Below are 21,937 nucleotides of genomic sequence, written 5' to 3'. Positions count from 1 at the left end.
TGCGCAACAGGCTGGCAAGGGCTGGCAGAGGAGTGGAGTTGTGCCCATTTTACAGGTAAAGCAGGTGAGTCAAGGCTGCACCGGAGGGTCACGGCACCCCCTGGCTCCTGCCAGCCTCGTGTTGCTCGGTGCACATCTCAGGAATGGGTGGCTGCTGCTGGTAGCGAGGGGAGGAAACGCAGTGACCGCTTTTGGTTACCAGAGTCTGGACGGGTAGGAAAAGAACAACTAGCTCTCATCAGTGTCCTGCTCTTTCACTTCCTCACAGCCCTTTGAATGATGTAGACAGAGCCAGTGCTTGGCTTTGGGGCAGGGGAAGTGGTACGCTACCAACCCCACCTCTTATTGCTGATGCTTTGAAACCCCGTATTAGGTTTATTTAGGACCCCGATCCTACAACAGGATGATGAGAGGGGGTTAATTATGAACGTTTGTGACCATTTTGTTAGCTGTGGATAGGAATGGATCCTAGAACAGGGCAAAGTGGGTGCATGCCTCCTCCCCTTCACCCCACCCCACTACTTTGGCTATGCTGTGCACGCTTAGTGAGCATTGGGCTCACTGCCGGGTCAGTGTGGGCTCACTGCTTCGTGTGAGCACTGAGCTCCCTAGATGATTGGAGCAGCGTTTGGCTACAGCCTCTGCTTTCTTGTGGCTCTGGAGTCTGGGGGCGGGGAGTGCTGCTCCTGTTCATCCTTTCCTTCCCTCCCTCTCCCTGCTGAATTCATAGCGGCAGTGGAAGTCTCATCCCCTGGGCTCCAGAGCTGTACAAAAGTAAGCGCTCTGGGTAGATCCTGTGTCAAGAGTTTACATGTGGCACAACCAAAGAGTTGGTGCAACTCCTGCCTTGCCCCCTCTGTTGTAGGCCTAGAAAAAATGAGAACTACCTCTTTAGGGTAACCTGCTTCTCTCTTCCTTAGAATTATGTACTTGGTATTTCAGATAGGTGTAAAATTGTGTTTTTAAAGAGAGAAATCAAAGTATTTCTCAATTTATTAACCAGTAATGCTGTTTTTTGTTTTTTTTTAAATGTGCCTTAAATGTATTCATAGCATAAGGAAGAGCAATTTATATTAGCTTTCTGAAAAGACAGACAGAAAATCTTTTGAATGGTTACATGTACGTAAGTATAATCTTGCATTTAGGAGCTGTGCTGTATACTAATAACAGTGCAACACCCCCATGGTATTGATGCCCATTGCTTTAATGGGGATGCGGTTATAAGTAAAAGGGGAGGATTCAGCCACCCAAAGCTATGAGAAATCTAATTCCCTTCTCTCTAAATAGAGAATACAATTTATGGAAAGTCCTTGCAAAGCAGCCCACAGATTAATGCTGTTTTTTCAGTGTTGCCTATGACTACACTGAATATGGGTCATGCTCGTATAATTGTAGGCAGAGAATATGTAAAGGATCAAGCACTGTTGAGAGAGGATGGGGCAGTAGATGGATATGTCTCCTAGAGAGCTTTTACCTTGAGTTAAATGCTAGTTAATGTGAAGCAAGTAACCTACTTCTAAACGCTAGTCTGGACATACCCCAGATCTTTGAGATTTAGTGGAGGGGAAATTGCTGTTTTGTCGCCTGAAACAAACCTTTTAGAAGTCTGTAGCTTAGCCTTTACAAACAGTATAGCTAACTCAAGGTAATTGGCATTCTTCCTTGCAGTATTGCCTTACAGTTCTCTTAAACAATTTTCAAGTTCCCTCCAAACTTGACTAACTCCTGCCCTTAATGATTTTTTCACTCCTCCATTATCCCAGGAGGCTGCGAACTATGGTCTACACAAGTCTGATTCATAGCAGAGCTCCCCACAGCCAGTGGGGCAGCTGTGGGTTTGTAATGTTTGTCCCCCAGTAGTCAGAGTCTCTTGGTCAGTCTTGGCCCTCCTTCCCGCATTGGAGACACCACTGCCAGTGGGTTAATGAAGTCTTCCTAGTGAAGCCACTGCCTTTCTTGCCACTAAATTTAGAGTTGCTGATTGCCACTAGGAATGGGATTTGGTGGTACTTGGCAATGGAAGTGATTAGCAGTGGTTTTAATAAGAGATGCAACCTTGACCCCTGCAACCTTTTGCCAACACCTCCTCCCCCTGCCCAGCGGCAGCATCTCTCATAGGGGGAGTGGAGGCATGAGGCTGATGAGGAAAGAGAGACTATTATTTTAACTGAGTCTTTCTAGATAAAGGGGAAGCAATCAGAAAACTGTAGAAAAATTAAAACAATGTTTAAAGGACTGTTGAACAGTTTTCCATATAAGTGTCTGAAAGTATTCCTCCCTTGAATCCTGTGCTTTCAGGTGAATTGTAGGTTGTTTTCTCCTGTACTGTTATCCAATTACTTAAATATAGAGTCCAGAAATATTGGTGTTCAAAATAGCCATCATGTCCCATAGGCCATCTGCCAGTGATGTAAAATGAAGACATTAAATTAAATTTACCTAAGAGGTTTGTGTTTTTCCTTGCAAATTTCCTTCCTTCATTTCTTTTTCCTCTTTCTGTGCTTTCATGTCTAACCTAATCTTTCAGGCTTCATACGATTAGGATTTCTCAAATGTCTCTCTGCTTTTAATGTCATTTTATGTGGTTCATCTTCTTTTTGTACGACAGCAGCTCTTTTTCACTTGGTCTCCTGCAGTAATACTTAGCATTTTAGATGGCATTTTGCAAACGGGAATCTTGGGTTCATCATCTAACTCCTTGAGTTAAGGAGAGTGATTTCTATTTCATAAGGAAAGAAAGGGAGATGTTTTAAAGTGATTTGACCAAAGCCACAGGGGCAAGTAGTGACAAAACTAGAATTATACTACTTGTAGTACTGCCATTGACTTCACTTGAGCCAAGGTTTCAGCCTGGAAGTTCCTAGATCTCCCTTATGTCCTTACCCCACTCAATCATATGCTCTGAAGCTGCTGTTTATAAACAGCAGCTGCTCAGCAGAGAGAAAACTTGCAACAACCCTAAGGGTATTAGTTGTAAGAAACAGCAAGGACAGAAGGAATGGCATAGCAAGGAAATGGCTCAGTAATAATGATTACCTTGAATGGGCCTGACCACAATTGATTAACTTGTATTTGTTGCTATTAGAAGCCCCCAAAGGCAGTTGTTGGAGGTGGTAAGGGGCACTATAAATAACCCCTAATTTTGTTTTGTTTTTTAAAGAAAAATCACCAAGACAAATCTGCAACCCTAGAGGTTGGTTTACATTTTTGAAGCAATCTGCATAATGAGGTGACCTGGAAAGTAACTTTATTTTTTGTAAATGAGAAGTGAGATTAACTGTGTATAAAACCCAAAATCAGGGAGGCTGCAGCTGTGCCCTTCACTTGCCTTAAAAGGCTTCTCTGGCTCTGAGCTGGTTTATGTCTTTCTCTTGCAGCTGTTTCTATAGCAAGTTACAGCTACTATCACTTCAGGCAGCTTGGTTTGTATGGAAGCGGTGTCTTCCCATGTATGTTTGTCTCTATTCACTTGAGACTTTCTCTATTTTCTGTGCAGCAGGCACTATGGGAATAAAGAGTTTCTTAAACCTTGTGTTGGTAAATTAAATTTAGCAGAATTTATATATTGGTATATAAAGGTGTGTGTATAAATATCATGAAAGTGTTGCACTGTTGTTAGTGTGTGTGTGTACATATGAATATATGTATTAGTTTATGCTTGTATACCAAAGCAAAGGCATACATTATGTGCAGACAGAATTAACCTACACATTACATTATTTTGCTTTTTTATGCTTTATACAGCTGTATTTTTCTTGCATCATATTAGTGCAACCCATAAATATAGTCTTACCTTGAGCAGTGTTGGTGAAAGTATTTAACATTTGAAAGAGACTAAAGATAAGTGAAGTTGTAGAAAGCATTGGTGCAGCTTCTGGGTGGATTGATTTAAATTGACATGAAGGAAACAATTTAGATAATTGATTTTAATCTTGTCTTGCAAAACTGTTAGTGAAAAAGATTAAAATACATACGCAACTAAATGCAACCTCTTTACTAACACTTTTGCAAACAGGAAGAAATACTATATATTTTTGTTTAAGCATTTATGTACCTAAGCATACATTGCTTTCCCTTTCCTCCCAGATTCTTTACTTTAAATGTTTTATTGTGTTAGAAAACAGTAAGTGACAATTTTCTTGTTTCCTAGATGGTATTTTAGATGAAAATTAGAATACAATTAACATGCCCCAAAAGAGGTTTTAGCTGAAACAGGTATTGAATGATTGGGATGCATAATTAAGTTTATTAAAACATATTTTGGATTTTAACTCACTATAGTTAGAAAGTGGATGGATTGTTTCTTGCTCACCAGGAGCCAGATTTGCAAATAGATTTAAACTTGTAAGGATGCAATTGTTGTACAGTGGGATTTTCAAAAGTGTCTGGCTCATGGAAACCATGTTAGATGCTACTAAGCAACCTTCAGCACATTTATGTGCCTAAATCCTTTTGCAAATCTAGCCCCTGTCATTCAGATTTTTCAGATTAGTAGCTCTTAGTCTCTTTTACCTGGTTTTTAGCTGTAGATTACTAGAAGAAAAGATTCACAGCTTTTTCTAGTCCCAGGTTTTTTTCCCTCAATTTTGAATGAACTGGTTCAAATGATGAAAATACTTTCTGTGCACCTGCTAGTTAAACTGAAACCGAAAGTAAATATGGCAAACACTTTTCTTCACAACAGAAACTGAAAGTACTAATGGTTTGAAAAATGTAAATACTAGCATTCTATATTTCATTGTAAAAACTGAAAGTAAGATTTTTAGTGGTGTACATGACATAGCTAGATGAGTTGAACTCTAAAGTTAAAGATTCTGCATATTGAAAAGCAGTCACTTTTAAGCTCGTAAAATAATTTAAATAAGTACAAGTTATATTAAATATAGTAGAGTAAATGCAGGTCTTCATACAGGTTGTCCTAACCTTATATTTTATTTTCAAAAATAAACCTTCAAATTGAACTGTATTACTTTTAAATCAAAATCTTAATTCAATTAAAATGTACGTTTAAATTAGGAAACTCATCATTTTATTCATCCTATGTAGCTATAATAGTGTTGAATGTGGCTACTGTATTCATTTCAAATACCTGAATATTCGCAAAACTTTACTGTATTGGATAGTTTAAAAACAGCATATTTTGTTTGTTTATAAATATCTTACTACTAGACATTAATATTAATTAGTATCTGAAAATGTTTCACAGCTTTCTATACGCACACTGGCCATGTGAAATCAAGCGGTGTGCTGCCTTTTAAAATGCATTTATAACAAATGCAGAAAAGAAATTCTAAAGCATATGCATAATTACTTTTCTTTAGAAACATCATGGAGAAATTGCTTTCATCCACTCCCAGAAAGCAGTTTGCCAAGTCAGTATTTAAGTGTAGACCCAGAGCTTCGCCTCTCAGATAATTTAAACTTTCATTCCTTGGCTTAGGTGTTCTGGCTGCATTTCATATTTCATATCTTCGCATTTTTCATTTATATATTTTATAATGTTTATTAACTCTGCTTACACATTTTCTTAAACCAGTGCAAAGTCTAAATTTGCTTTGTAATCAATTGTTTGACCAGTTAAAGAAAAAAGCAAACAAATGAAAGGGGGTGGGGAAGGTGGGAATAACAATCCCCCCAAACACTTTTGATACTGAAATTTGAGAACAATTTTTAATATTCGCAAGTTAGAGCTACCTTTCAAAAAAACCCTTCAAAAATAGTGAGTTGGATGTTATATTCTAAAACCATATCTTTTTTTACTTCTCAAAACTTAACTAAGCAGAACAACTACAAATAGATTAAATATAATTCTAACCGTTTGTTGCCCTTAAGATCCCCTCTAACAATAGTGTAGCTTAATCCTAATTTCTTGCTAAAGTTCTCTCATAAATCATTTTAACTAAATTCCCTCTGCACTTTCATATGAAAGATACTCTTCACTCCTGTCCTAAATCTTTTGGTAATTTTGCTGTATTAAACAGCTGATGCACCTACCAATGGTGCTTCTATCATTTCAGCACTGTTAATTATCATGTCAGATATCTATATAATGTCAGAACATCTATATAATCTTTATGGAGAAACCTAATTTTTAGCTAAGATTAAAGAAATCTGGTTTTGCAAATTTTTTAAATTTAGACATGCATAATACTTCATTTTCTTTGATGAAATTAGGGCACAAACACATGCAGTGTGCATATTTTAGTTGGTCTTACCTTGTGCCATCTCCAAAGTATCAAGCTCCACACTTTGTTTCTTTTGTTTAAGGAATTCTGTTGAATTTCTGGTAACTAGATTAAAGAGAGTGTCCATATTTGATGTGTTTTTGAGTTTTATGGCCTAGGAAGAGCTATAGTTTGCAGTTCTATGCAATGTTTGGAGACGTAAAGGAAAGCAGAACAGTATATTGTGTGCAGAAAGATGACCAAATCTGCTTGGGTCTTTTTCCATTGCTATCTTAAGGGCTGGGGTGATAGGACACTGGCCCCATTCAGATCATCATACTAGCAGGATGGTGTCAGCTGCTGGTTTCACATTTTATGTTTTGACATGTGCATTGCATTTGATGTCTGAACCACAGATGGGGCAAAATTTATCTTGGAGATCTAATGCCTACCCGTTCATGCTGACTTTGAAACACACAGTTAGGTATCCACCCCCTTATTTTCAAGAACCTTCCCTAGATCTCATGAACTACACTTCCATCTGCCACCCCCTGGACCTGGACTAAGTACAGACATTAAAAAAGCCCAAAGCAGAATCGATCAAACTTAGGTGGGTTTCTGTATGTGGTGTAGGTTAGTTTGGGAGCACACAGAACAGACGTTCACCCCTTGGTAGGGGGAGGATACAGGTTGCCTGCACTGGCTGAGGCCAGTTGGTTGGGGATGGTCCTAAACACCTGCAGGAAGCTCCCCAGGTTTCCTGAGACCACTGAGTGCAGTTGGGCCACCCATGATTGGCTGCTGGGCATGACCGAGCACCCCACCCTGTCCTTCCCCTGTCATTGTCAGCTACAGATGTAAGGCTAGCAGCAGAGGAAACCCTGCTCTCCCATCTCCTGCAGCCTGGTCATGTGCCCTAGGGCTGTGCCTGCTTGTGAGGGCATGGGGTTCCCACATACCCATCCACGGACCCCTACGCCTCTCATGGGTGGGTGCAGCCCCCGGGAGCACGGCTGGGCTGCTGGGCCTGGCTGAGCACTCCTTCTGCCCCCTTTCTTGTCATTGTCACTTGCAGGTACCTTGCTTTGTAAGACCCCAGAGATGGGGCCGGCTGGGTGTTTAGCTGGAGCAGCCAAGTGCAGGGCAAGTGAGGGGAGGCTAATGGAGAGCCTCAAGGACAGGACTGGTATAACTTGAATCAATGATCCCCTGGTCACCCACAAGGCATTTTACAAAAATGTCTTTTTCTCATTGATTCTCTTCTTAATGTGTCAAGTGTTAAATTATATAGTCAAATAACACTGTTTTAAGGAAATGTCTGGTGTGTCTTTTCCTTTTGTGTTTGTTTGTTTTTAACAGAGAAATTTATCGTCTGAAAGCCCCCATGATATTACTTGGTAAATAAAGACAATGTAGGAAACAGTGTCCTTCATATGTTTCTAGAATTGCCAGCCATGTGACATAGACCTTTTCCAGAAATGAAAAATGCATTCCTTTCATCAGATTTGTTATTCCTTCATTGTTTGTGATACGTGGGATGAAAATTTAATCTAATAATTGTTTGAATATTTTTATAACAAGCAGATTTTGCAGACAGTCTTATGATATTTTCACAGTCCTGGCTGAGCTCCCTCTCCTGGATGCTTACTATGCAGCTCTATTTGGCCCTACATGCTGGACCTGTGTCCTCTGCAGTTCCTCTGGGTCTTGTGGGCTCCAGCCATACTCTCCCGCTTTGGTGCCTCACGCTAACTTTCCAGGCACAGATGTTCTAGGCTTCTGTGAACAGTGCTGGCAGCTCTCGACCTTCTAAGTCACTTGAACACACCCTCAACAGAGCAGTATGGTTGTGACTAATCTGTGACTTAAGCTTAAGTCCTTAAAAGATGTGGTAGTTGAAGCAAATACTGCATAGTCTTGGCAGAGGAAACCAGTCATGGTTTAGCTGTGGATGAATATTAAAAGTTACAGAGGTCATGACAAAACAATAAAATATATTATGTAGTTCTGTATCCTTGAGTCCTGCCCACTCTTGATTGCTTTGTTGAATTTGGGTTAGTACATTCAGGGGATCCAGGTCCCATATCCAGTACCCCTTTCCTCAGCCTCATTTTTTTTTGTTCCTTGACACCAACTTTCCTGTGACTTGTACAATAAGGGCCCTTTGTGCTGTTCAGGTCTTATTCTTAAAGACATCCTTTTTTAATAGCAGATCCTAACGCATCTTATCTTCCCTTTTTTTGCTGGGGATTTTTCATTGCGTTGACCCCACAAGCCAGTTTCCCCTAAGTTGCCTCCATCTCTTTGTTTTAGGCAACTTCCATTCAAATGGAAGTTCATTCAGGTTAACATCTCCTAATTGTTGCTGTTGTACTTCTTTAGTCTTGGTCTGGGAGGTATACAATAGCAAGCCCTGTTAGCACATGGCTGAATCAATGAATACTGAGGCATTAAATAATGCAGAAACTTCATTAAAAAAAAATCAAAATTCTGAGTTTAAAATAAACAGATTTCTCAAACTGTCACAGGTGTCATTTGCCTGTGCATTATTTTTTGCGTACTTTTCTTTTGTTTCCAGTACTCTGGGCATCTCTCCTGACTATCGATCTGGTCCAACACCCACCCAAGTAATGAAAAGACTTCTATGAACTTTGCTTGAATTAGATCAGACTTCACTTTTCTTTACCAAAATCTTTATTCTTCGGCAAGGTCTAGATTTGAAAATAATAAGAGGAAAACAAATAAGCCCCTTCTGTGCTCATCTAAAAGTATTTTCATTTTTAGTTTAAAGCTGATCATACAGATGATACCAATCTAAATATTTATTCAAATTCATGATTTGAAAAGGATGTTGTTGTGTTGGTGATGACTTCAATATCCAGTAGTGTCTAAGTAGCCATATACTGCCCTTATTCCACACATGGCTGCTCAGGACTGTAAGAGCTCATCTTTCTATTTCACGAAGGAAGCTAAAGAGTACAAACAAATAAATGTACGGCCGTCATCTCTCAGAACTCTGGTCAGTGCATTCCCTGGCTTTAGAATGGGAAAAGGGGGCTTTTTGAGGTGAACAGAAATGTTTTTTTCAGGGACAAGAGCAGAGAACTACTCCTATATACTGTAATGCAGAAAATTTTGCCTTCAACCTTTGCTTGCCCTGGGACATCTGTTGCTGGTCCAATATCTGTGCTTAGATTCATGTCCATATCCCTGCTGCTGTGCTTTTGATGATTTAGGAAATTTATTATTCATGAATTATTTTATATTCATTACATTTATATTTATAAATGTGCTACATCTCATAGATCTGGATGTCTGTCAAATCTGTTAGATTGGGAGCTCTGGGGCCATCTGGAAGTGGTTGCTGAATCTGCAGCTTTAGAGTCCTTTTGCTGGGATGGAGGGGATGTCCATCCCAACAGTGCAGTTTTCAAAGCTGCCAAATGGTCTGCATCTAAATGTCATCTTTTTAAAGGGTTTCTTTCTTTCTCTTTTGGTTTTCAGCTGTTAGGTTTGGCAGGTTTCTTTTCTAGCATTTGGTAATAATTCTTTTCCTAATGTTAGAAAAGAAACCTGCCAAATGTAACAGCCGAAGGGGGCTACCTGGGCATTGTAACAATCCTGTATTTAAAATCAAAACAATTATGCTTATTAAAAGTATGAAATAAAACTTTATGTCTGTGGTATCTTCTCTTAGAAACTCCAGAATGATGAATAAAGTAAAAACACGTATTGCCATGGCTAAGAAACCTTGCTAAGCTTTCCACAGCAATAGAGAGCAAAGCATGTGTGGCATTTTTTATTGCAGCAAGTTGAATATATTTGGGCTTATTGTAATATACGGGATTTTGCCTACATACAGTAGTGAACAGAGAGGTGGAAAGGTTTTTCACAGTAACCAAAACCAACTGATCTACTGATGATACTGATTCATGTCCACATCTTTATTGGCATTCTTTTGTTGAATTTTTCTTTCATAGGATAAAGTAGATGAATTGTTTCCATTTTAGGTACATAGAATGAGAACTGGACATTATTGTTGCAGAGAGAGAGGAATTAAATCCAAAATAAAATGCTTTTTATATTTGTTCACCCGTCATAGCTTGTGATCTCTTTAAAATATTAATAGCTCATTAGGGTACAGGGTGTGATATATCATATATATGTATGGTGCCTACCATAATGCTACACTACATTTCTGTATCTCTAGGTGCTAAAAACCTATATATATATTTAATAATATTTCACTGAAAATGTATATACATAATTTTGGAACAAAGAATAAAGGGCAAGTATATTCATAAGCTTGCTTCAATTTTTTTAAATAGTTTGAGGTATTTTCTCCCCTATTGGGTGACCTATTTTGCATATAATCACTTCTGGGTAATAGATACCCTGAGTAACTTGGTTGTAATTTTTATACATTGATAATACAAAGGAACTTAATTAGTTTTTGTAAAATTTACCCACAGCTAAAAACACTCTAAAATGACAATTATAATAAAGATAACTCAATTTCTCGTGTTTAAAAGTTTTTAATTTTTAAAATTAAGATGACATTATTACATATATATATCAGTTGTAGTATATTAAAAGCTAAACTCTCATGTTACTGCTAGCTCAGTTATACTGCTGGAAGCCTTCTGCATTTTTGAGGCAGGCTTGTCATTATTCCAAACCCCTTTGATACATCTCTTCCAGTTTGAAGTTTGTCTTGCAGTGCTGAGTTTTTTCTGATACTGATTTATAATATAGCATCTCCAGGTGTGGGATAATATTAGGCACAGCTCTTATGAGTGAGGTCATTAGGCAGTCTATGAGGTGTTATATAGACTGAAACAGGGTTGTCCTGTTTCTAAATGGCTAGGGGTTGCATGCTGTATGAGTTGTATGAACAGGCACTGTACCTCCACACTGCAGCACCATGTTGTAGACCAGTCTTTTCCAACCTTTTCCAGCCCAAGGCACACTTACGTTAATAAAAATTTTCCACGTCATACCTGTTAAGGCATTCCTTGTGCTCATACTTATGAGCTTATTGTAGCTCATTGCTGTGACAAATGTCCATGCGCAGTGGATGAATTTCCTTCTGCTTGACTGGTTCTGTCTCTCCTCCACAGCCAACAGGTGTGCGAGTCTTCTGTGCATATCTCATTGATGCAGCTTGTTTGTTAGTGCTAGGCAGCTGGAGAACTTTTTTCTCATTCTGCAAAAATTCTCATGGCACATCAGGGAGCTCTTCACAGCACACTAGTGTGCTCCTGCATGCCAGTTGAAAAGTACTGCTGTAGACTACCTTGACGCTATGGGACGCTGTGCCCCACTTCCTGGGGCAGGAGCAGGAAGCAAAAGCTGATGGTGGAGGTAGAGCCTAGAGACTATGGCTGCAGCAGCAGCCAAGAGATGAAGTGGGCAGCAGCTGCGTAGAAGCCTTGGACCTGCACACTAACCCTTATACACTGCATATAGCTCCTTGACAGCAGTTGGACAGCCATGGACTAAGGTTTGTCTGTTGTAGCATAGCCATGCAAGAATTCATTTTAACAGTGAAAAGTAAACAGTCTCAGTAAAGTTTTCTTACACATCAGTAAAGGGCATATCCTGATTCGTAAATCTGCCAATTCACCATGAATTATTTCATTAGAAACGACTCTTACTTTACTCCTTCATTGAAATGGCAGATGTTAGCTTGTGTGGTTTTCAGATTTATTGAATTTTTCAGTAGAAGTCAGCTTTCATTGCTTACAACTGCTGTGCTTCATATGTTCATTTGGCCCCTTCTACGTGTTACAGGTATTGCACGATTAACTAGTTAATTACGCAGTTGTCTTAAGAACTGGTACATGTTCCAAGTACTTATCACATAATAAATAGCTCCAACCAGCTATAAAGTTAGACTTTGAAAATGTGTACCAACTTTATAGCTGGTTGCTATCGAGCTTTAATTTGCATGTGTGTCAGGGTCTCCCCCTGCAGATAGGAGCCCTGTTAACTAAGGCTTGGGGATCACTGCTGCTGTGATCCTCAAGGCTTGAGGGTGCGTAAAACACCTGGGCCAGGGGCACTGGGGCTGCTGCAATCTCCCGGGCTCAGGGGCGAGTGAAACTCCCTCCAACTGGGAGGTGTCCCAGACACAAGAGCTTCTTGCTGTTGTACCTTGCACTAGCCATAAGACATGGTGAGATCTAAAGTGCAGTACCACCATTATCTCCTGCCATGCTACAGATACATGACAGGAGACATGATTGTGTGGATTGTGCGTTAGATCCCATCGTGCCTTTACCTGCATGTGTAGAGGGAGACTTTATCAGACAAAGGTTTTGTACCACTGCTACCATTTTTCCTTTTAATTTAAAAAAAAAACAAAAAAACTTTTTTTCCCTTTAATTTGAACTTTTTACAGTATGGAATTGTTTTCTAATTGATAATCTAGTGTCAGAAAAGGTCTTTGAGCCAAATCCTGCTCTGAGAGATGTTTTAGATTTTCCTTTTTTTCTCAACAGGAGCCAGATTAAATTAGACCTCAGCTGTAAACCAGAAGTGATGGGAGAGGTATGCCAGGAAACAGGTTGCCTATCAACATTTTCCTCAAGGTGCGGAATGGACCTCTTTTTTTGTGTTGCTTTTTTATGCCTCTCATAATACAGCCCAGTATAGGCAACCCCCACTGAATACTGTTTCACTTAGCACTATTTCGCTATAACACTTATTTCAAATTGATACCTGATTTCACTTAGTGCTCCATGAGTTTTGTTATAACACTCACAGTCGCCATCTTGGGTCATTAAAAACAACTGTGGTCGCCATTTTTGGCCATCAGATACTTTTGGTTTCACTTAAGGCTCGTTTCGCTTAACGTGAGATTTGGTACTCTCTCCTACCTTGGGGGTCTTTAAGAGGAGGCTGGACAGATATTTGGCTGGGGTGATATGATCCCAGCACCCGTTCCTGCCTGGGGCAGGGGTTCAGACCTTATGATCTGTTTAGGTCCCTTCCGACCCCAAGTACTATGAACATTTGGTTTTTCAGGAACCAATTAAGAGCGCTAAGTGGGGGTTGCCTGTAGTATGTTTCTCATGCGCGTGCAATGCAGCATACTGTCTTTAGATCCCACTCTGGAAATGTATATGCACCCACTTGGATTTATTCCTGTGGGTAGTCTCCTTGAATTAGGACTTCTCAACATGTGCTGGTAGTCGCATGTCCTTTCCCTTATTTTATCACAAAAATAAAAGTGCCATTTGTAACTACTGTAACTGCCATTTTTGCTATAGCTACATATATACAAAGTTATAGAATTAAGGTTTTGTCTGTGATTTCCTTGCCTTAAACGCAGCCTGAGCAACAGATACAAACTATCTCACATTTTTCAAAATTATTATTTTCATTATGTATTTCCTAATGAGACTTGGAACTGGTGCTTGAGTGATGTTTGCTTGACTGGTATAAACACTTCATTTTAAATCTTGTGTGTCATAACATTTTATTCTGGAAAAAAGTTCCCTTTTAAAGGAATGAAACTCTTTTGAATGCAACTCTACTTGTAACATCAAAGAACTTTGTTTCTCAAGGTGAGAGAACACATGCCACATTTATAATTTATAGGCACTATGACTGTGACCTAATATATTCCTTAAGAGATTTAATATAATAATATCCTTAGCTTGAGGGCAACATTCTGAAAACTTTGTGGATTTTCTTTTTTTTATCCCAGCTCAATCTGCAATCATATTTCTATGTTATAATTTCCTCTTAGCATTATAGTACAATTGACATTGATAGATAGCATATAGAAACTGAACTTAACAAAAAAATTCTTCCGTCGTTGGCACAGAAATAATGTCTGCAGAAAAATTTCTGGCTCCCTTTCTATCCAGCTGCTGACAGCAAGCACAACAGAGCTATCGCTTCCTGCATTTGGCTCTTGTAGATTTGTCATAAACAGCTAGACTATATATTTATATTAAAGATTAATTTAATTCATTGAAGATGAATTATTCTGACTTGTGTGTACATGTTAGTTAATGGAAAACTGCAGATGTAAAGATCAGCTCTCAATTTCCACCCAACAAATTAATACAACTGTGTGGTACTGTTTTCTCCACAGGTGTGAGTGCGTTAGGACTGTTTGAAGCGCACTGTAGCTAATAGCCCATATATAATTTGGAAGAAGATACCTTCAATGGAAGACCCTCGGGGGATAAATGGAAAATCTGTAAGTAAACAACATGTCAGCCCCAAGAAAAGATTTATTGCTTTTAAAGTAGTAATTATTTTTGTTGTAACTGGGTGGCTGGAAAGTCCTTGAAGTGCTATTCCCACTTTTAATGTTTTAATGTTTGAGGCTATGAATCTTTACAGTTCAAGAGGTTAGAGGCCTATGGTAGAGTTGTATTGCATAAGAATATTTGTATTGGTTTTAAGGTACTTTTTTTTAAATGACTCTCACATTACAGTATGATATTTATTGTTGTCTTTAAGAAGTAGCTTACGTACCAAGACGTAATGTGTGCCTAATGTTTTAATTTCATATAAGTCTTCTAATCAGTTTAAAACTGCACACTATTTTACCTAATATTTTTCTGTGCGCCTGAGATTCATATGCTGAATTCACTGTTGGAATAAGTGGTTCAAAATCCTACTGCAGATTTATTACAAGTTTTCTTAATTCCGCTTTTTATACAGAATATAAAATATGTGAATCTGAAAATAGAATATTTGGTGATTACCATTGTGATCTATAAAACAGGCATTTACAAGAAACATTGATTAGAAGTATTTCTTATTAACTATATAAAACTGTTAACTCTACTTTAAATCAGACAGTTTATCTTCAGATGTCTGATTTATAGATTTATTAACTTGGTTTTTGATACAGTTCTTTGTGAACAATTACTGAACACTTTAATTTGTGAGGTTTACCTTTGATAAAACATTTAGTTCCTTTTAAAGAAAAGTCTATGTAGAGCATTTTACTTTTAACTGAACAATTTTAACTGTTGTTGTAAAAATAACTCCTAAGATTACTATTAATGAAGACAGATTAAAAACATTTCCCCATTTTTTTTTTTTTCATTTTTAGTTTGTACATTTGTACTCTTGGGTCACTCAGGTTTGCTGTTTCTCTAGTAGAGTGAGCTGTTTGTGACAGTTGTTCTCAAAGCAACAGAGTAAAAGGAAAAAGCCATCTAGAAGAAGAAAACTTGGGTGAATGCCTACTGGTCAGAACCAACCACCATATCCCAATGAAGTAATGTTGCCCATGTTTCTTTTTTTTTCCACCCCCTGTGTCCTGTCTGGTTTTGAACTATCTGAGCAATGTGGCTTCCACTACTTTTTTTAGAAATGTAATACCCATTCTGTCTTTGCATTTACATTAAGATATTTATCCATTGCGAATACAGTTGTATGTAGAAAGGACTGATCATATGCAACATCGTTTCATAAGAGGGAGCAATTATGGCCTCTGAATCTGTTCTCAACACAGATTGGCCCTGCCCTTGCAGGTAAACAGTTTTCAGCACCACTACAGCTGTGCCCCTGGCTGAAGCCTCTTGGTCATTTAAAAAGCCTAAGCCTGAATTGATTAAGTCTTTGCATGTTAGTCTAACCTGGCTAGGCTGAATCAGTTTGTAACAGTAAAGACATCACCTTTGAACTGAAGAAATGCAGAAACATGCCTGCAGTGGCTCAGGCTAGAAGCTGGGGGGTGCTGCAGCAGCTTTCCCTTCCCTTCCGTAGTGCTGAGCTGAGGAGGGGCATGGCCAGGCCCTGGCAGGATGCTCTGATTAGGGAGAGGTTTTCCCCCCTTTCTGAGCAGCCTAGCAGGGAGTTGGTAATGCAGTGTTTTCAGAACAAAAGCCTCTCCCATTAGTTCAAGCTCTTCTTAAATAACTTTTTCTAAGGGAGGAACAGAGCGACAATACCAGCTGAGCTGTTGATTAGCTCCAAAAAGCCCTAAGCAGACACTGTCCTGTGTCACAAACACCTCTCAGCATTAGCTAGCCTGCCACATGCTGGCTATGGTCTGAGCTCTGGGAGAAGGGAATGGGTTGCCTTCTGCAGGCTTGGGGTCCCCGCCTTGCTGCCCTCCCCTTGGGGCCTCTGCAGCTCAGCTGGTGGGACCCGGCAGAGCAGGGCAGGGTTGGGTTGGGTGTGGAAGCTTGTTGCTGCTGCTGGAAGCTCTGTGCCACTATGGTGAGCTACTCTCTGCCTGCTTTGTACCATCACTCAGGCTGCTTCCGGGTGGGCAGGGGTACTTCGCCAGGGTAATGAGGGGCTTGCAGCGGTGGCAATGAGATTGCTTGCCCTACTGGGTCCTGCCTGTTGGGCTGTGCAGACTCTGGGGGGAGGGCAGCAAGGTGGGGAGCTCAAGCCCACAATGTGCAGTTTGCCCCCGCCCCGTGCACAAATCTGGGGGGCACATGTCCTCACACCCTCCAGCACTGCATGCAGCAGCGGGGAGCTGGCCTCCCCTTAACTTCTCAAATGAGCTGCCTGGGCCTTGCAGCTACGCATTCCAGCCCTAGGCCCCAAGCCCCTTGCACCTACCCAGCTTTGCAGCAGCCCCAGCCCTGCTGAACTCCCTCTCTCCCATCACTGTGGGAACCTCACTTTCCACTTCCCTCCCCTCCCCGGTTTACCTGTGGGATGTGATCTCCAGGCTGTGGTGGCCATGTACATGTGTACTGCTGCACTCACCCTTCTTTCACCCCGCACCCTCCTATCCCCTTCCAGGCTGAAACTCTGTCAGCTTGCAAGCAGAAACCCAGTTTCCTGCATTTTTCTACTTTAAAAACCCAGATTTTCTCCTTTCTTTGTAAAATGAGAAAATCCAGGTTTTACCACATTTTTCCATGGTGAACAGAAAACCTGGATCACTGGTAATGAAGATAGAATTTGTTCATATGTGGGAACTGTTGGGGTAATCATGGATTTATTTGACCCATTCATACTTTTTGACCTCTCAGCCCAACTCAGTCCTTCTCCTACCCTCAGATCCCATAACCTACTCAGCCTTCTGGGTTAGTAACTGCAGAGTCTGGGGGATACATGCATGCTCAGAGCCTCCTGATAACACCCTTCTCATGGCCAAAAGAGTTTCCAGTCCTGCACTGTAGCTGCTTAGCAAATGAGATATTGGCTGTATGCAGTTACTGTAACAACACACATGCATGTCTTTATAACTGTGGAGTCTGGATGAACTGAAAGTATGTGACCAGGTGTGGAATTATGCATGGTGATATATCAGTTTAATGCCTGTGTAACTGCTTATTTTCACTGGTTATACCTTGGTATGAAACTGGAGGAATGAAATGGTGAATCAGACTTCTGAACTAGCTCCCGATTTAATTAATTAAGTTTATCTGGCAGCTGTCCCAATGGATTTTGCCACAAATAATCGTACAACACAGGGATTTCTTAAGACTAGTAGTTAGCAATGCAAAACAGAGTCAACTCAATGAGGTGTGGAGTGAACAGGAGATTAGTTGCAGGAGAAAAGATGAGTGAACCACAAAGTATGCATGTGCATGTGCACAAGCTCGTCTTTGTGATGGGTGAGTGACTCTTACAAACTCAGCAATTACACTGACACAAATTTTCGCCTTTTGAAGTTCAAGATACTGAACACTTGCAATCACCCCTGTGGCCTTGTAGTCAGCCACTAAGAGAGAGATGTTTTTGGAGGAAAACCACCCAAAGCAGCAAGCAAAAGACACTTAATAGTGGATATAACCAATGAAGACTTTTAATGCAAAATACTTTGGGAAAGCAGTTTCAAGATCAAGAGAAAAATACTAAGGCCATATTCAGAAATTAAACTGACTATGTGTTATATATTAGGGTGGTACTCAATCTCCAGCTTGTGGTCTGAATTTGACCCACAGGACCATGTTATCAGGCATGTGGAAATTTGGCAGTGGGGAAGTGGTGGTAGCATTAATCACTTCTAGAGCCATTGCAATTAGTACTGCCACTGCTCCCCCACTGCCAGGTTTCTGGACTCGTGAAGCGCTCTACAGGCTGGATGACATGGCCCTGCGCATGGGATTGTGGACTGGCACTCTAGGTCGCACCTGAGGACTGACCCACAGAATGATCCCACGCTGGATGTGGTCTGCAGACTGGCTCCAGCTTTGGGATCTGGCCCCATGATACTCATCTGGCCCACAGGGCCAGAAGGTTGAGCACCAGTGTATTAGGAAAATAGGGCTAGAGAGACATTAAATTAATGTGCTCTTTGTTATGCTTAGCTAGCCTAACAGAATTAAATAAACTTGCACTGCTTGAAGAAAAGGGCTTAATGTTTTTATCAGTGGGACTTGCAATTACAGTAATTATGGGTTTGGAATTGCATACCATTTAGTCGGACTGACAGTTCTTAGTTATATATGTATAAATCTCAAACAATCCCATATACCTCTTCCTTCCTTCCACCTGAAGCCTTGGAAAGAAATGCAAAAAATGTAATATTTTAACATCAGGTCTTGGTTCAGTCAGCAGCCTTTCTGAGCCACAGGTTGGAACAACCCAGCAACATGGGCTGGGCAGTAGCATTCCAACACCAGTGGGTTTTTGCCCATGCCAGGGCCAGGCAGTTGGATGCTGCACCAGAGCCAGACTGGAATATGGCATGTGCTATATGTTGCCAACCCTTGGATTTATTTACCTGCACCTCTATCAATGTCATATATACCATTACCTGCTTACAGTGCCTCTCTGCCATTTACATTGACCAGCTGGGGTGACCCCTGCATGTAAGAATGAATACAAATCTGACATCAGTAACAGAAACACTGTGTCAGAATACTTTAACCTCCCTGGACTTTCCATCGCTGACCTCAGCATGGCTATTTTTAGACAACAAAACTTTGAAAATGAACTTGAGTAAGAAATAGCTGAAGAAGAAATCTTTCACAGCCTGGCTTGTGTTAAATGTGGTTTAAACTGAGATTATAGATTTTTTTCCCCCATTTCCTTGATTAGCTTTTATATACCCTATGTCCCTCAATGGGTTAACTACTTTGTTTAATCTCTCTCTTGCCTACTTTGCCTCTCTCCTTTTCCTTCCACCCCCTTCCTACCCTTTATATTTTAATCACTGCTTTCTGTTTACCAATTCTACCTCCTGCAGTTGATTTGTAGCATCTGATAAAGCAAGCCTTCTGCTTATAAAAGCTTATACTATATATCTTTGATATAGTTAGTCTCTTAAGTGGCAAATCTACCCTCCCTTCTTCCTAAAGCATTAGTATCACTTTAAATATGCCTATGCTGTTTGTCCAAAAGTATTTTATAAATTCTATGAGTCTGTGTTAATGAAAATACTTACTTTGAAAATAAGTTTTAGTCTCTTTCATGGATAAAATGTCTTCAGTTTTTTCTTAGGTTCAGTGCGATAGCTGACAGTTGATTAGTGAAGTGACAGTAAAAATTGAAAATACTTTCCGAAGCAGTGGTTCTCAACCTTTCTAGACTCAAGGTACCCTTTGGAAAATGCCGACTCTTAGCTTTCGCTGGTTTCTTGACTTGAAATTTTTGCAATTCCTTTGTTGCAAAGGACTCGGACTAGGGCACCACTACCTTTTCTTAGTTCAGAATCACTGAGTTAGGTAGTTTATTACCAAATGTATTGGTAGCTCACTGAATGCCACCAGTTGTGGAGGAACAGAAGTGTTGGAATATTTCTGAATCTTAGTTTTGCTGTAGCGTCTTTTTGTTGTCATCTGATATGGTGCTGGGCTTTTTTTGTTTTAGGCTTGTATTAAGTTACTTGGCAAAGTATAGTGTGTCTGTTTCTTTGCATGATGAGCTTGTGGCAGGTCTCCGTTATATTGAAAGAAGCCCCTTTAGCGACTTAGAGCCAGTTTGTTTGTGAATACTGGACATACTTTCTAAAGACATTCAGGGATCCTGGATATTTGTCAATTTGTTGTGGATTAGTCATAAGTTGTTTGTTTGTCTGTTTTTATAGCACCTTAATTGCCACACTAATATCTGGCATTTAAATTTTTCTTTAATGCCAGTTCAAGAACTTATTTTCCTGTGTACTTGTAGTTCTGTGGGAATTTGAAATCTATATTTACACTATAGTGATCTTACAGTTTAATTATTCAACTAGTCCAATATTAAAATATTCAAATAAACTTCTAAAGGCATTGATATATGACATGACTATACTTTCCTTGGTTTTGTACATGGAAGTAAATTATACCAGGATCTTGAGTGGACAGATGTGCGTCTATTGTGGTGTATATCTGCATACAGTAGATGGCAGTTACAGTGCTTCACTAATAGGTGGCAGGAGAACTAGGAATAGTTTATTACCTTGAACAAATGACTACCCCCATGATAAGGTGTAGACATATAACATGCACACTGGTATAGTTTTAACCTTGATTTTTCCTGGAATAATTCTACATTGAATTTGAGTTACAGAAGTAGAATGCTGTACCTCCTACAGGTGCTGCCTTTTATAGTTGCATGAAAACGAAGCAGTTACACTTGTGTATATGTGCCATGTATACATGCCCTGAGCTATAAACACTTTATGTAGATGAAACGGTAATTATTATTTAAGTAAGTATCAGTGTAAGTTTTACTATAGCCACACATCCTTGAACATGGCATTTTTTTTATAGCCTTATCCATCAAGACCCTGTGTACAAACTGTGCTACCTCATCCTCCTGTGTGAGGGCATGAGAGAGCCTGTGTGTCTCTTTCAGTTCTCTCCTATCTGTTGAAGAGACATGGTGAGAGTCTGACCTGTTTCAGTTGGGAAGCTGAGAAGTGCCAAACTTTGAAGCCCAGTGTGGGTTCTGGGCAGTTGAAGCAGGAAGGGCCCAGCAGAAGGTAAAGAGGGAGGGACTACTTTTGCCATGCTCTGAATAACAGTTTCTGCCTGGGCGATGCCACTGCTCAGCTTGGGTGGGCAAGTTTAGAGCAGGCGTGGGGTGGGGCAGGCAGGGTCAGGACTGTGTGCGCCAGTACTATGGGTCCTGGGCCAGTGGCGACAGGAGCCACCACTACCTGGGCTGCCTAGAAAGGCAGTTCAGCTGTGTGCCTAGGGGCATCACGTCATGGCACATGCCAGTGGTATGAAGCAGGCTCGGAGCAAGGTGGGGTCAGGGCTGCGCATGTTGGTTCCAGCTGGTTCATTCCTACTGGGGTGAGTCTGGAGCAGGTGTGGGACAGAGCTGGGGCTGCATGCTGTTGGCTGTGGTGGGGAGACACCACAGGGCGTGTTGGCCCTGGGCTGTTGCAGGGCTAGTGTTGGCACTGACCAGCTTGGGGGTGTGGGGGGGGGGGCTTCCATGCACACCCCACCATACAACACAAACCCCACAAACATTGCCTCCCCCACCCCTTCCCAAATGCACCCCCCACACATCTGCATACCTCTGGGGGGAGCCCTGCTCACTGCTACATGCACACACCCTGCCACACACATACATTCACACATAGCCCAGCTAGTGGGACATGGAAATCATATGCTATGCTGTACCATATAATCTTTCAGAGTCTTAGCCAGAAAAGCCAAAGAAAAATGCAGATAGTCTTTACGTCCAATTTTTTGTAGCTCTGAGATTATACAGTTCACAAATGTTACAGCACATAATCCAATTTATCATTGTATCCAGAAAAGTGCTTGTTCACTAGGTAACGGGGAGTTAATGGAAAACTCAAGGTAGACTGCAAGATCCTACATACCTCCTACTCTTTTCAGCTCATCAGCCATATGTGAACTGGAGGTATGCATTAGAATTCCTTT

The 21,937-nt window shown here is 40.5% G+C and overlaps 1 protein-coding gene across 7 annotated transcripts in view; it reads left to right on the top strand.

The window, feature by feature from the left end:
- Position 1: 1 nt before the first annotated feature.
- Positions 2-21,937, top strand: part of EYA1 (EYA transcriptional coactivator and phosphatase 1) — a 339,152-nt gene continuing 317,216 nt past the window's right edge. For 6 of the 7 annotated variants that reach the window (XM_019527792.1, XM_019527790.1, XM_019527789.1 and 3 more), the window contains exons 1-2: positions 12,672-12,757; positions 14,272-14,379. In XM_019527792.1, the coding sequence (XP_019383337.1) occupies positions 14,347-14,379 (33 nt within the window). In that variant the 5' untranslated portion in view covers positions 12,672-12,757; positions 14,272-14,346. Of the gene's footprint in view, positions 65-12,671; positions 12,758-14,271; positions 14,380-21,937 lie in introns of those variants that run through there. The other variant, XM_019527786.1, reaches the window with a different exon arrangement.

The sequence above is a fragment of the Gavialis gangeticus genome, unplaced genomic scaffold (genome assembly GCF_001723915.1).
Source record: "Gavialis gangeticus isolate Ggan-Ray unplaced genomic scaffold, GavGan_comp1, whole genome shotgun sequence".
Lineage (NCBI taxonomy): Eukaryota > Metazoa > Chordata > Crocodylia > Gavialidae > Gavialis > Gavialis gangeticus.
This window is presented reverse-complemented; position numbering and strand designations above follow the sequence as displayed.